Raw genomic sequence first — 14,090 nt, 5'->3', positions numbered from 1 at the left:
TTTATTCCAGTTCTTTGTATCAACATAGGTAGAACACAGGGTGTGCTTCTCAGTTCTTCTGATGAGTAGATGGAGTATCACAGAATGTTAGGAGTTGGAAGGGACCTCGAAAGATCATCCAGTCCAACCCCCTTGCAACTGTGACCTGGAGCTTGCCATAGTCTCAGCTTCAGGTCAATGGCAGAAAGACCAAGTATTCTTCTTCAGTAAGAGAAGATAATATTAACTTCTTGTGATAATATTCTCTGAGGTGTATAGCAGAATTGTGGCCTTTATTACCAAAAGATAAAGTCTGTTTGGCCAAGGTTAACCAGAGAGTATTAGCTTCCTCCAAGTTCTCTTTTCCAAAAGGCAACAAATTTTTACTCAATGGGCACAAGCTTATTTCATAAGGGGTGTTATTAATGTCCCCTTTAGCCTTCCTGCCAGGGCAATCCAGCCCCAGTGTGACAATGTTTTCCTGTCTCTCCTGGAGGCATCCATTCGAACTTTCTCATCCCGTATTATAACAGACATGCTAAGGACTGAGCTACTCCTGTTTATGTCACTGTAGAATGAATATTTTTTTCAGTTACAAGATCACATAGCACTGCTGTAAAAATGAAATTGTGCCAAAGGGTCAGCTGTGGGGTGGTAGGTTATGTTGTCATATGGTTTAGAAGTTTAAACAGTTATGAAGGCAATTAGTTCAGGCAGTTGATGTCTTGCCTCTTCTCCTTTTCAGGGGTAAGCAAAGAGGGAAAAAAACATAGAGAAAAGGAGAAGAGTGGGAATGCGATCTGCTGGATTTTCTGCTTTGGAATAGTGAGGCCAAGAAGGGTAAAGGTGAAGCAGGACAGACGGGATATTTCTCTATAGGATGGTAATAAGCTAGTCATAAATAAAAAGAAAGGAATTCCTTGGGATCTGGGGATGAAGTATCCAAAATGGGGCCTTTATGATAACAGACATGGAAAAAAAATCTATTGGTTTTTGGTTTTTTTCTTTTGAGTTTCTCTAAAGAAGAATTAAGGAGTATTTTGGATTTTTTTTTTCCTTCGGAAGTCTTCATTCAGAACACTTTACTCACATGAGCCTATGTAGCGGTCTGTATTAGCCTCTGAGTTTTTTATGTTGGTCTGTCAAATTTTCTCATTAAAAGAAGAGTCTCAAATTCAAAAGCAGCAGAAGAAATGGGGTTTTTTGAAGTTGTGTAAGATCTTTGAAACAGAGAATGGAGCTGATTTACAGCAATGTTATGCTTTAGTTCCAGAGAAATCAGTGCGACTCATGTCCTTAAGGCAGACAATTTTCTCAGAATCTGAGTGTGTTGTATAGTGTTATCAAATGGAATAAAGAGGCTGTGCAGAGAAAGTATTACAAGTTTTGGCACCATTTTTAACAAAGTCACAAATATTCATAGCAGCTTTGTCATCAGACTGTTGGAATAACAGAAGAGACAAACGCCCAATGAAATAATTACTTTGGAGGGGTTAAGTTATTAGAAGTGGTAAATTATTTGATTATAGCTTTGGGACTTTCTTAGGCTCCATTCTACATATGTTGCTTGTTTTGTGCGTGGAGTACATTGTATCAGTGGTGAATATGCACGTGGTGTGAGTTGTGGATCCGTTTTGGTAGGATCCGTTTCATCACTGAAACAGTTCACATTGATGCATTTATCCTTGCAACGTGCATATATTTTTCTGTGTTTTGAAGATTCCCTATTGGGAGAACCAGTCAACTGATTTGCACCTTTGTTTTTCCCTTTTTGCTTTTTGATACTGCAGTTGTGACACACCTTACTTCAGTGAGGAATATTATTCTTCTTTGCATTTTTGGACATACTAATTTCTTCCTCCCTCTTAAATGCACTAGCAATAAATAGTTGCATTCTGTGTTGCTGTAACTTGACGTGTTTGCTAGTCCATGGCTCTCACAGAGAAAAAACATTGTGTATAATGGTGAGCTGGCTTTGCAGTTTTGCAGTCAGTAGATTTCACTTTACAAGGAAAAAGGCAAAATGTTTATGAGATAAAGTGATGTTACTTTATATGTTAATAACTTTTAATCTCTTTTCTTTCTGCAGTTATGATCATTAGTTTTTGCCATTTTATATCAGGGCATAAAACTAGATGAATGATTTGGCCTGGAACATACACGCAATTTAGTTTCTGATTATCATCTACTTATATAAAAAAAGGATCAGCCCCAATGTGATTTTTTTGCTATCCAAGGAGAAAGACTGAAAGTTATTTTGAAGCTCAACTCATGTTGGCTGTGTCAAAATAATTAACACCTTAATAGTTGGGATGATTGCTTTTGGTTTTGCGTTTAAGCTATTTAATTTTTTATCATTGTGACAATTTTACTAGTTCACATAAAGAAAATAAGAAAGGTTAAGAATAAGGAAAACCCCCATATTTTAAGTCATTTTGGATACTACTAATGCTTTAGGTTATGGAATCTGGATTAAAAAAACCCAGCAAAACTCAACCTGAAAGTTTTTGTAAATGCAAGTGACAGCACAGGAACATACTACTTAGTTTTTTATTAGCATATCATAAATCTTCAGGTAACTGGAGTCTAACATATTAAACAAATTTAGTAGTCAAGCATGAGAGCTTTCTTTTAGAAAAATGATGGTTATTTAATGTATGTTATGTTTTCTTTGTCATATCAAAATTTCAGCCTGTCACAGGTATAGGTTTTCTTATCATGATAATACCTGTTTTTCACAGACAAATCAATCTATGGCTTGTAAGTGAGTAAAGAGGGTCCTTGCATATTTGTGTCAGGAATGTGTCTGTCAGTAACACCCTTAACATCTCTTGTGATGTTTTTCAGGTTTCAGGTTTATAGATTGTTATTAGCAAATATATTTGTATTCCAGGAAAATGTAAGAAACAACACTTAATGTTGCCCATATCTTAATGGAAATTCTGTCTTAGAGATTTCAGTGGAGTTGGATCTGAATTTTAAAGAATTGTCCTTATGCAGTTGTTTTGGTCTGACTCGTATCATATGGGAAACCTATGTGTACTGACATTTTTAGGACAGTGAGAACTGAACTATTTGACGTATTTCTACTGAGTCTTATTGAAGTAATGTAGTTCAGAATGGACATTCACATGGACAGGATTTACAGGATCAGGTCTTCTGCATGACTAGCTACTGAGATCCAGAGTGCCTATTAAAATGTTAAGATTTGTTTTATTGCTCACATACATGAATTATTTGTAAAGATGGAGAAAGACATAATCTGTTAAAAAAATAATAATATTTTGAAATTATTTTGATACTATTCTAACCAGTGCATGCCTGGAACAACAGGTGAAGATGTTTGATTATTTAAAATATAGGTACTGGATTAAAATTTGAATGTATTTTCGAGACTTTCCTATTTTATAGAGATTGCTTGTTTCAACTAAATCTTTGTATTTCATAAAATATTTTCCTGAAAATATTCTTTGGTAAATTTATTGCACCCCATTTGTTTTTTTTTTAGTTTGTTGAGGAGCATGGGTTCCTAGTATACTGGTGAATGTTTTGATTGACTTTCAGACAGCTGGTCCCATTGAAATGCTGTTCAATGTGATGATAATTATTGCAGAGACTTTAAGAAATGTTACAGGTTTTGGACTTGGGAGTATTTTGCATGTCTGCATTTTTTGGATACCTTGAGGAAAAAATCCCAAATCTTTATGAAACAGAGTAAAGGCTGTACTAAGCATATCACACTTACACTACGAACGTTTTGGCCAAGGTACTTGGGTGGCTAATTAAAGCTAGGAATTTAATGAGATAGTGTGATTTTTATATAGCTATCAGAGATGAAAGCATTGGAGTTTAGACAACAGTGACACACTACTGTAAAATGAAGTCTGAAAGATACTCAAATATATGCAGAAGCTAAATGTTAATATCTCTCTTAAGAAGTTGGACCAAAGAAATTACATGTACTGCAGTTAGAACTACAAGGTCAATTTGTATGCTATTCCAGAAGAACAGGGAAAGAAAACCACCCAAGAACATGGTTAAACATTGCCATTACAATTAGTGACATTCATACTAACATGAACTAAGTTCTACTGCTGTTTTGATATTTGTCTGTCTGCTGATCAAGGGTGTGGATCTCAATGACAGTGATGCCTATTTCTTACAAAGATACTTCTATTAAAAAACCCCACCTAAATAGAATGGAGGACTAGTGTAATTGATGCAAGGACATTTTGGTGTTTGCACAGCAAAATTAAGGAGCTTTAAGTTCCTTGGTCCAAACTTCATAGGAGACAAATCTATAGGGCTGTATAAGATTTTTTTATCTTTTCCCTTTACCTGTCTTGTTTGGATCTATGTTATTCTAAGTGTACCTAAATATTTAGCAGTCATAGTTTTGATGGTTCTTCAGTGGTATCAGAAATCTGAGCTGCTGTAGTCTATTGATTCCACTGTGAGTGGACTAAGACAAATTTTCTGAAAAAAGTTGTGAGATTCTGAGGAAAACAGGTGTAGGCATTGCTGTGGTTGAGACAGTTGATTTTACGTCTAGTGCCCAGTTGAGGTGGAGACTAATGGCTGTGGAGAGTTCTGTGTGCTGAGAAAGATTATTGAAAATTATCCTAGATCAGAAAGGTTTAGGAAGAGGAATGGGGAATTATTGACTGGCAGACTTTTACTCAAGTAGCATAGCTGAAGTGTACTGTGTATTTATACTTCTGAGCAATGGCTTGATCTAGTTTGAAAAATTCATAAACTCAAAGTTTAATGTACAATAAGGTAGTTTCTTTCTAGAGAAGTATATTACTTTATATAAATCCCAGAATAATAGGAGTTGGACCTCAAAAGATCATCCAGTCCAACCCCCCTGCCAGAGCAGGATCATCCAGACCAGGTCACACAGGAACACGTCCAGGTGGGTTGAAACGCATCCAGGCGGGTTAATAAACTTTTTCTCTTCATTAGGAATGAGAGAATGTCTAATGTATTAGAAGAATCAAATTTTATTTAGAACTTTTTCTTATATCTTGTGTTCTTCATCTCTTATTAACTTGCAATATAATTGTCATTTAGTATTTATGTGGCATGGGTGTTTGCCAGATAGTGCTTCTCTATACTGAGTGATCAAATAAGTTGGAAGTTGCCAGTGAAGTCCATCAATTTGTAACTATGGAATAGAACAGAACTTGTTCCTTTTTTTTTTTTTTAAATTTCATTTAAAATTTTCATTCTAGTTCCATTTTGAAGACAGCTGAGCTTCCACTTGGAATTCTTTTTTTGTCCATAGATGAAGCTGCTAGATGTTTTATGACACTTGCTGACTGACTGTAACCATAGGAACACAAACAGCAATTTAAATTTATCATCTATATGTGTCATTACTCAGCCATTTTAATGTTTGGCCAAGTTTAAGCATCTTTGTAAAGTGTTAGTCGTCTACACTGCTTTTTAGACTGCCTTTTTCTTTCTTAATCATTATGAGCTCAGAACGTAATTTGTTTAAGCCAAATGTTGTGTTGGTACCACTTAGCTGTGCTCTGGGCTTGGTGCTTTAGAATTACTTTGAAGACTGGCTTTCTAGTTCTGTGAAGTTTGTAAAATTACAAACAGCATAGTGTTCTATAATAACTAGTTTGAGTTGACTGTAATGCCTAGCGCAGTAGTTAAAGAATTTAGCTCATTGTAAGGTAATAGAAGCTCAGCTTCAAAATGAACTGTAACAATGTGGAAAATCAGAAAGCTGTGGATTTCATCTTACTACTTTGGGGCAGTTACACTTTCAGACAGAGGATACTTTTGCATATATTTTAGTACCAGAATATGGTTAATGTGTAATGGTAAGATTAATTCTACTGCCCAGACCCCTGCAGCATACATTTCAGATTTTGAGGACATATATCTTAAAACAGTAATGTATTTATTTTATTCTGTCTAATGAATTTTGTGGTCTTATAGCTTTAAATTGGAGCAGTGTAGCAGAACATATGAAACTAATTTCTCATGATAAAAATAATGTAGACTCAACTATGCATAACAGCATAGCTACTGGTAAACTATGTGGATATCTTATATCCTACATGGTAATAGCATATGATATTTTGTGCTGACCGTATACTGTTCCCAAATATCCTACTTATCTATTTTATTTAAAAGTGTTTTAAAAACAGAGCTGTGTGAAAAAATACCAGAGTAAGATAACTCAAAAAATATACTGGATCAAGGATTATACTGCATGTATTTCCTGATAAAGGATTTTAAAAAAATGGTGGAGAATGTGTACTTGTATTTGTTTCCTCTGTTGAATTCTTCCTGTACCTTTAATGCAGGCCCAAAGGAAAACTGCTCAGCTAGGCCTTTTAATTGTAGCATTTTCTTTCCATTTCCACAGGCATGTAGTCAGTTGTGGACAAAAGAGAGGCTATGACACAGCTTTGCTTATTTCCTTCTCTTGAAGGTTTTGCATATCACAGGCGCCAGATGTTTTCCTTTGCAGTTTTACCATGTTCTGCTTTTCAGTGTGGCATTAGACAGAAACTGAAATGGGAAGTTACGAAAGGGAAGGGTGATGAAAGCAGCAGTTAGCATTGGCATAACATTGAACTTCTTACAGAGATTAAATATAAATTAACATATCATTTACTCAGCGTTAGATTGGAAACCATTTTATATTTTAACAGCACAAAGTTATATTACACCACCAAAATTTCTGCCAAGTACCAAATTTATATATGAAGTGGTGAAAGTAACTTTTTCTATTAATTTTACTTTTATACTGATTAGGTCTATGCTTAGAATTATGTTACTTGGACCCATGGAAGATAACAGATTTTCCCTTGGAGTTGCACAAAGCATCTAATGTAGATTTGAATATTTGATTTAGAAAGACAAAGGGCATCATTCTCAAATTCTTGAGGAAATTTAGTCATAAATAGAAAACTCTATAGCTAAACCTGTTATATTCTTCAAGACCTGGAAAAAAATTTAAACTGGAACATGTAGTCTTTGGTTGTTTTTAATTAATCTCTCAGTGTAACTTTGACAGAAATACCCCTGCTGTTTTTAGCACTGTCATGTTGCTTGCTTTTTATTGTTTAGCTGTGGCAGTGTTGTGTTTTTCAGAAAATTAACCTTTCTTAAAACACTGTGATCTATTACTGGTGATTTGTGCTGTACTCCCAGGCCTACTGAGGTAGGTCTCATGTTGGCAGGTTTCTTCTGGCCATTGTGTAGTGTGCTGTTTGTTCTCAAGTGACTTTGCTGATGCAAACTCTTGAACACAACTACAGGATAAATCTGTTTTTCAAATAGAGGAATTCATACTTGTATATTTAAAAATTGAGCTGTGAGCCTGGTAGATTCTTTTAAAAAGCAAAGATTTTTATTTGAATTAGTTTTACCCACTTTTATTTTTCTAGGCAAGTTGAAGTTACTTTTTTAAGTAATAATAGATTAGCTATTCTGTTATGTATGGTACCTACAAAGTTGTACATGAGGTATCTCCTAAGAATTTTTAATACTCTGGCAATATTTATTGATTAGAGATTCATTGTAAATTTCTCAGTATGAGTAAGTAGTGAAAAAAACATTGGTGAGACAATGAAAGCAGTGATAGAAGTCAATATAAAATATTCTAGCTTCTTTAGGATAATAAAATCAGTGCAAGAAATATATTCTGTATCTTATTTTTCATGGAAAGTTCTAAAGTGGAAGCAATAAAGACATTTTCAGTGATTCTTTTGGGCATTGAATAATATTCTCTTCATTTGTCAAAATAGGATTAGTGAGTAGATCTCATCAGGAATTTGCACATGACTCTGTTTTTATATAGATAAAAGGGAGCAAATTCCTCAAAGTCAAAGAAAGTTGGGAAAATAATATCTAAGAATCCAAGCAGGTAGAAAGCATTACTGCAAGAATAGTTTTTTCACTGGCTGCCATACAAAGTTAGCTTGCCTTCTTTCTAAAAAGGATGTATGCTAAGTATCAGAATCAGGAAAGCTTCTGGTAACTTAATGAAAAATATAATTAAACAACTAAAAAATATTTTTAGTGCAGTCTTAACAAAAGAAAATATATAACAGTGGTAAATACTTTTTCAATTTTATTAGAAGTTACTCATAAATCTATTTGTTGATAAAGTCTCATTATTAAAAAAGAAAAAAATGTAATGGTTTTGTTAAGTACAAAGCTATTTGTAAAAGCATCCTTTATTCTTTGTGGCATATTTATGGGCTGATCTTCTACCCCATCACACTTTAATCCTCAGAAACGTTGTATTTATATTCCAGGTTTTCAAAATTAGAATTTCCACAACATAAATTAGTCATCACCTTCACCTTCTGCTTCCTTTGAAATAAATGCTACTTAAAGCACTCATTAAAATTGTTCCCAGACTCACTGAGTGTGTAAGGTTTGTTGGATAATGCTCCTCTGTTATAACATAGGATATGTCCAAGAGAGAATCGAGAAACCTGTCTTAGTCACAGGTTAACTGATGGAGAAAAATAAGTGATTGCAGTCATTAACACTAATGCATATGTGTATACAATTCTTAGACATATGAAGGACCAGAACAAGAAGGTTGCCAATCTGAAGCACAATCAGCAAATGGAGAAAAAGAAGAATGCACAGTTGCTGGAAGAAGTTCGTAGGCGAGAGGACAATATGACTGACAACTCTCAACATTTACAAGTGAGTTTATTTTTAACTGTGTTTTAAAAATATCAAATAAAGTACAACTTCTGTTTCACTGTGTGTCTTCCAGGATATATAATGAATCTCCTTCACACAGAGAGCTGGTGGTGCTCTCCTTTCCTGCCATAGGATGCACTACTGACTTCAGTTGCATCCATGAATATTTAGTATTTAGTATTTAGTATTTAGTATTTAATATTTAGTATTTAGTATTTAGTATTTAGTATTTAGTATTTATTTAGTATTTAGTATTTAGGGTGAGGAAAAAACAATAGAATTTGAAGTGTTCTCCTCACAAGTACTGTATTTTACTTCTTTCAAAGCAAGTAAGTCATTATAGCTTGTTTTGAGGGGAGTCAGAAAACAGAAGAATAATTATCCTTTCTGGATTTTATTTCTGTGATATTCACAACACTACATCCACAAGCCATAGTGAGGTTATCTAGTGTGTGAAACATTCAGCATGTTTCAATACTAAATAGTAGCGTGCTGTGATTTCTTTTTTTTTTTTTTTTTTACTGCTCAGTCATTTACATATCTGGGTGATTAACTCTGTAAAATACAATTCAGTTTTTCAAGAGCATTCAGTTTTGTAACAAATTCTACCATATTTTCCAGTGTGGAGATTGAATGCAACATTTGAGAACCATGAGCCTCTTCTTGTTCCACGTTTCTAGATGCAGCTCTTCACAATAAATTCCACTCTCTGGGAGGGAAATTCTTTACTAGCAGTGATATCAGCATCTGGTTGCATACTCAGATCACTTAATGAGTGTGATTTGGTCTTATTTACTCTCTGTACATGCATATGTAGTGGGTTAAAATGGTAAGGATAGATTGTCTAAAGGGGTAATGGTGAATTTAGAATCCTCACCAAAGATCATTTTTATCTTATGTACTTTATCTACGTAGCACAGAGGAGCACTGGAGACAGCTATACCTGGCTCATTTGAAGGATCTCTTATCATCATTACCGCACTGTTACTACATCAACAATTTTTTTCTTACAGTTGGAAAGAAAAGCTTTTCCTATATATTATTTTTATTATTTAAGGTAGACTTTGAACTTTATTCTAGGAGAATTTTTGCAGTTTGTAAATTACTGAGTTTGAGTTTTGAGATTTGAAACATAATTAGCTGGTCTGGTTAAATGATACATTAAACACTAGGGAATTTGTATTAAAGGCCACAAAACAAGTTTGGCGCTTGACTGAAAGATTGATGTAACTGCTGTTCTTGGGGCTTTCAAGTCATGTGATGAGAACGGGTCTACCAAATGGAAGGAACATGGCTGAATAGGCTGAAGCTAGAAGAAGAAATCCTTGTCTGGTGTATCACTCCTCTGTGCTGTTCACTTGCTGTTCACTCACTAAACATTTACACACCCAGAACAGTTTATGAAAACCAGTTAACTAAGGACTGTTATTTCTCTGTTACTATTCCTTAAAATGTTAATATTTTGATATTGTGTACTTCAGTATATTGCTTTTAGTAATGTGTGTGTTGTGGACCATCCTACAGTTGCTGAGGTGCTGGGAAAGTGAAAAAGAGAGGATGAGAAGGTGCTTTGTGTTCCCCAACTCTTCCTCCAGTAGTTGCAAGAACAACAGGAGGCAGTGGGTATTGCTTGTCTGTGCTGCTGGCACGCAGGTACAGATAATCCTGCCTTCTCTGCCATAGACAAAACAGGCAATCTGCTGCTCTCGTCAGTTTGCTGACTGCCATAACATCTTGTTCTATTTCCTGCATCTCAAATATTTCCTCATTTCCTTGGCTTGTTTCTTCCCATGCCTTTCTTAAAGTTGAGCATTGTGTTCATGCAGGGCTGGATGTGTTCTCTCACTGCAGTTTGCTTGACATTTCCCTATCATTGCAACATTTGGGGAGCTTTTAGTTGTTCTATATAAATGCCATAGTCAATCTTGCAAGTAAAGCAAATAGTGTGAAATTGATTAGTGGGGGTAGCATGACTCTGATGTGCATTTTTCTGCTGATAGGAGAATATTTTGATTTAAAGCTTTTCACTGGTAGTGGTTTATTTGTTTTACATGTGTAAGGTAGTTACAAATGTTAGGTGAGAACATCAACTCTTGTTCTTATATGAATCTGATAATTAGATGGTTGACCGGTTAAAAAGCCAAACAAACTGTAAAGTTCCAGTCCATTAGCCTTAGAATAGAAAGGGAAATTTTTATTTAAAAAAACCCCTCCTCCTCCATGGCGTTGCAAGAACAAGTATCTCCTAAAATGCAAGCTTTTCCTTTTAAAAAATTTAATCAGGAGCACTGGGGGATGCAGTTATGATTTTGATTGGTCCGTATGGCTTGTTATTTTAGGGTGATTTTTGAGTTGAGGTTTTTGTACGTGTTCGCACAAAATTATTTCATGTATTTGGCATAAGATAAGCATTTACTCCTGTAATATTTAGCCACAAATGCCTGGATGCAGGTCTGAGTATGCAGCTACATTTCTGAGTGTTCTAGATTTGAACTTATTTTTGTATGTGTTCAAAAAGATAGAGATATATATATATATGATGCAGTATGTGATAGGTAAATTTTCTTCCCAGACAACTCAAGGGTACAATACATCCTCCAGGAAGCAAAATATAAACTGAAGTTCTTCTAGTGATGGGAACATATACAGAATTCAAATCGGGATGTAAGAGTTGACTAAATGAATAATCTGACGGTGTAAAATCATTGATCACTCTTGTTATTTAAATTTTGGTTTATGAATAATATATAGAGTTAATAAAATGTAACAGTAATGATCTAAGGATTTAAGTGAGGCAGGATTTGTGGGAAGACACATGATGTGTGGGATGGGATATATGGTACAGTTCAAAAAACATGTTCCTAGGAGTACTATGCATCTATTAAGTAAAAATAAAATTAATTGTTATTTCAACAAATACTGAATCAACATCTTAGTAAACCACAGAGATCTTTCTTTTCTTGTTACTGTTTTTAATACCTTCTACTAGGTTTAGTAGAAACACCCTATGTTTATAGAAATTTATAACACAGTGCTTGTGTCTATAGTGTCCTTGTTGTATATGTGAATGACGTATTGAGCTGTTAGGTTAAAGTATATCCTGAAATTGTCTGGTCTAATATAAGGATTGTATTTGTTGGCCAGCTGTAATAGGCTGACTGTTGGCTAGCTGTGATAAGCTCAGCTGAAGAATTGAAGAGCAATTAGACTAGACAAATTACATTTACTCCAGCCAAGCCTCAATCCCTTTTGCAGAAGTACTGGAAAAGGTGTAAAAGAAAGCTGGTATAATTGTCCATGGACTGTTCAGCAAGTCATTCAGGGCAAACTGAAGCAATCAGTTGAAGTGCAGTTCGTACAGCTCAAGTAGGGAGTGTAGCTCTGCCCATTCAGCTGGCCACTTGCTTTCTGGTAGGTTCTAAGAAGTTAAAAAGTCTGTAGTTTCTTTTAAGCTCCGGTAGTATGCAATAGTTCCTGAAGCTTGTAGAATCATGTATATTTGTGACACTTTTCACTATCTTTTCAGATAAAAGCCTCTCAAAAGATGGTTCAAATCCTAGTAGCAGTGCTTCCAGGTCAAGTCTGAGCCTCTGATGGCCCCGTCTCACAGCACTCCAGGGCCACTGCTGAGACGGAGAATGTCCTGGGATGCCTGGGAAGCAAATTCGCTTTGGTTTCCCTCAGCTATCACCTATAATTGTGAATGATGCTTCAGGTGTGGTTTTGGGGAGTTATTTGGATCACTGTAAAATTGGAAACATCAGGGAGCCAGACTTCAGATTAATTCTTGGGAATGAAGAATAGTTGTGAGGTTTTCTGCTTTTTCCTTCCACAAATCAAGGGCAGACCTGTGCAAATCTTGCCAAATGTGATGGTCATATATTACATAAAGCATCACAGCAGGAGAGCTGGTTCTTGAACACTTTATCATAAAATTTTTTGAGAATGGTGTATCTAGCATTCTTTCATTTTTCTCTCTTTTTTTCTGTCTTAAAAAGATAAGCCTTTTTGAGAAATGCTGAACTAAGAAGAATAGAGGCATCATGTCATAAAGTTGTGCAGAATTCCTCAAATCTCTTTGCAAGATCTTTAAATGTTATAGAAGTGAGGCAAGTTTATTTCCTGAGATTCGTTGTTCTTGATTCTTATATGAAACATATTTGTTCCAGTAACACTCTTACCTTGATAGAATTGAGAAAGAAAACATTTGCATAACATTGAGAACTTGAGTAGGTTTGGTTTTGATTCTGATTTTCAAACCTGCTGTAATAACACGAGCAAAGTTCTTTTTTTAAACAGAACAAATGTGCCTGTAATAATATTCCCATATGTCTCATCACAGAGCCTCAAAGGAAGTTAAATTTATGCTTTTGTCTGATTATACTTTCTTATAAATGTAAAGTATCCATTTAATAAATGAGCTGAACCTTATGGAATAATATCTGTGCTAAGTCCAGAAACACTTCTCTGTGGAAACTTTTTATGCAAATTGTTTGATGCATACATATCATGAGAGATGCAGGGATGAGCCTGAAAATAAAGATAAAAAGTTCAATACCGTATTCTGTGCTGAGCTACACAGCTTCTGGGTGTTTCGACTTTTTATTCTGGGTTTTTTTTTCTGCTTGAAAAGTATTTGACTCTCCTAATGTTTTAAATCATAGAATCATATACTTGGGTTATTTGTCACAGTTCTCTTTTAGGTAGTTTGGATGTAGTTTGGGTGAAAATTCACATGCTGAAAAGAGTTATGTCACTTTATAACAAATAACAATAATAACAAAAAAGTTATTTTGAGTGAGGCAATATGTAGTTCTCATGGCTTTCAAATATTGTATACAGGCAATATACTTGTTCAGTGCTCTGAGCCTGAAGTACTATGAAACAGATTGTGTACACACGTATGTTTTCCAGGTGTAAATATCTAGCTTTTTAAGAGTTCAGCATGTCAGCCTTAGTTTGTCACTGGACATACTGAGGCAAGGCAGGAATTCTAGTTTTTCAATAGTTTTGTACTGGCTGGAAATTTAGTAGAGGTAATGAATAAAACATGATCAGGAGAAAGTCCTATCAAAAGAGATAGAAAAACTGGGTAGTTAATATTACTGCTGTCTGACTCTTGCCATATGAATATCTGGGGTACCTTACTCAATAGCTCCCAAGAGATTTCACAGCTAGTTAGCATGAATCCTTAAACTTGGACTTCTTTCTTTTTCACTCTGTGCCACAGCATATAGTCTTCATCTCCATGATAGTTTTAGAAATACAAATATACTGATGACATAGCACATGGCCATTTGTTATGTCTGTACCTTTTAAAATAAAATAGAAGCATGGCCTACACAAGGGGTGTATCTGACATTAATTTATTATGATTTTTCTTTTAATGTAGTGTATTTCCTACTGCATTGTCTCAAAAA

General features: G+C 34.9%; 1 protein-coding gene across 1 annotated transcript in view; it reads left to right on the top strand.

Annotated features, from left to right (window-relative positions):
• The window catches only part of LOC104543433 (ERC protein 2-like), a gene marked incomplete at both ends in the record, with an annotated part of 38,849 nt that extends 30,179 nt beyond the window's left edge, over positions 1-8,670 (top strand). The window contains one exon of the mRNA XM_010188048.1: positions 8,535-8,670. Within this exon, the coding sequence (XP_010186350.1) occupies positions 8,535-8,670 (136 nt within the window). The remainder of the gene's footprint in view (positions 1-8,534) is intronic.
• Between the last annotated feature and the right edge of the window lie 5,420 nt (positions 8,671-14,090).

The sequence above is a fragment of the Mesitornis unicolor genome, unplaced genomic scaffold (genome assembly GCF_000695765.1).
Source record: "Mesitornis unicolor isolate BGI_N332 unplaced genomic scaffold, ASM69576v1 scaffold48980, whole genome shotgun sequence".
In the NCBI taxonomy this organism is placed as follows: domain Eukaryota; kingdom Metazoa; phylum Chordata; class Aves; order Mesitornithiformes; family Mesitornithidae; genus Mesitornis; species Mesitornis unicolor.
The sequence above is the reverse complement of the archived record's forward strand: the minus strand, read 5'-3'. Positions and strand labels throughout refer to the sequence as shown.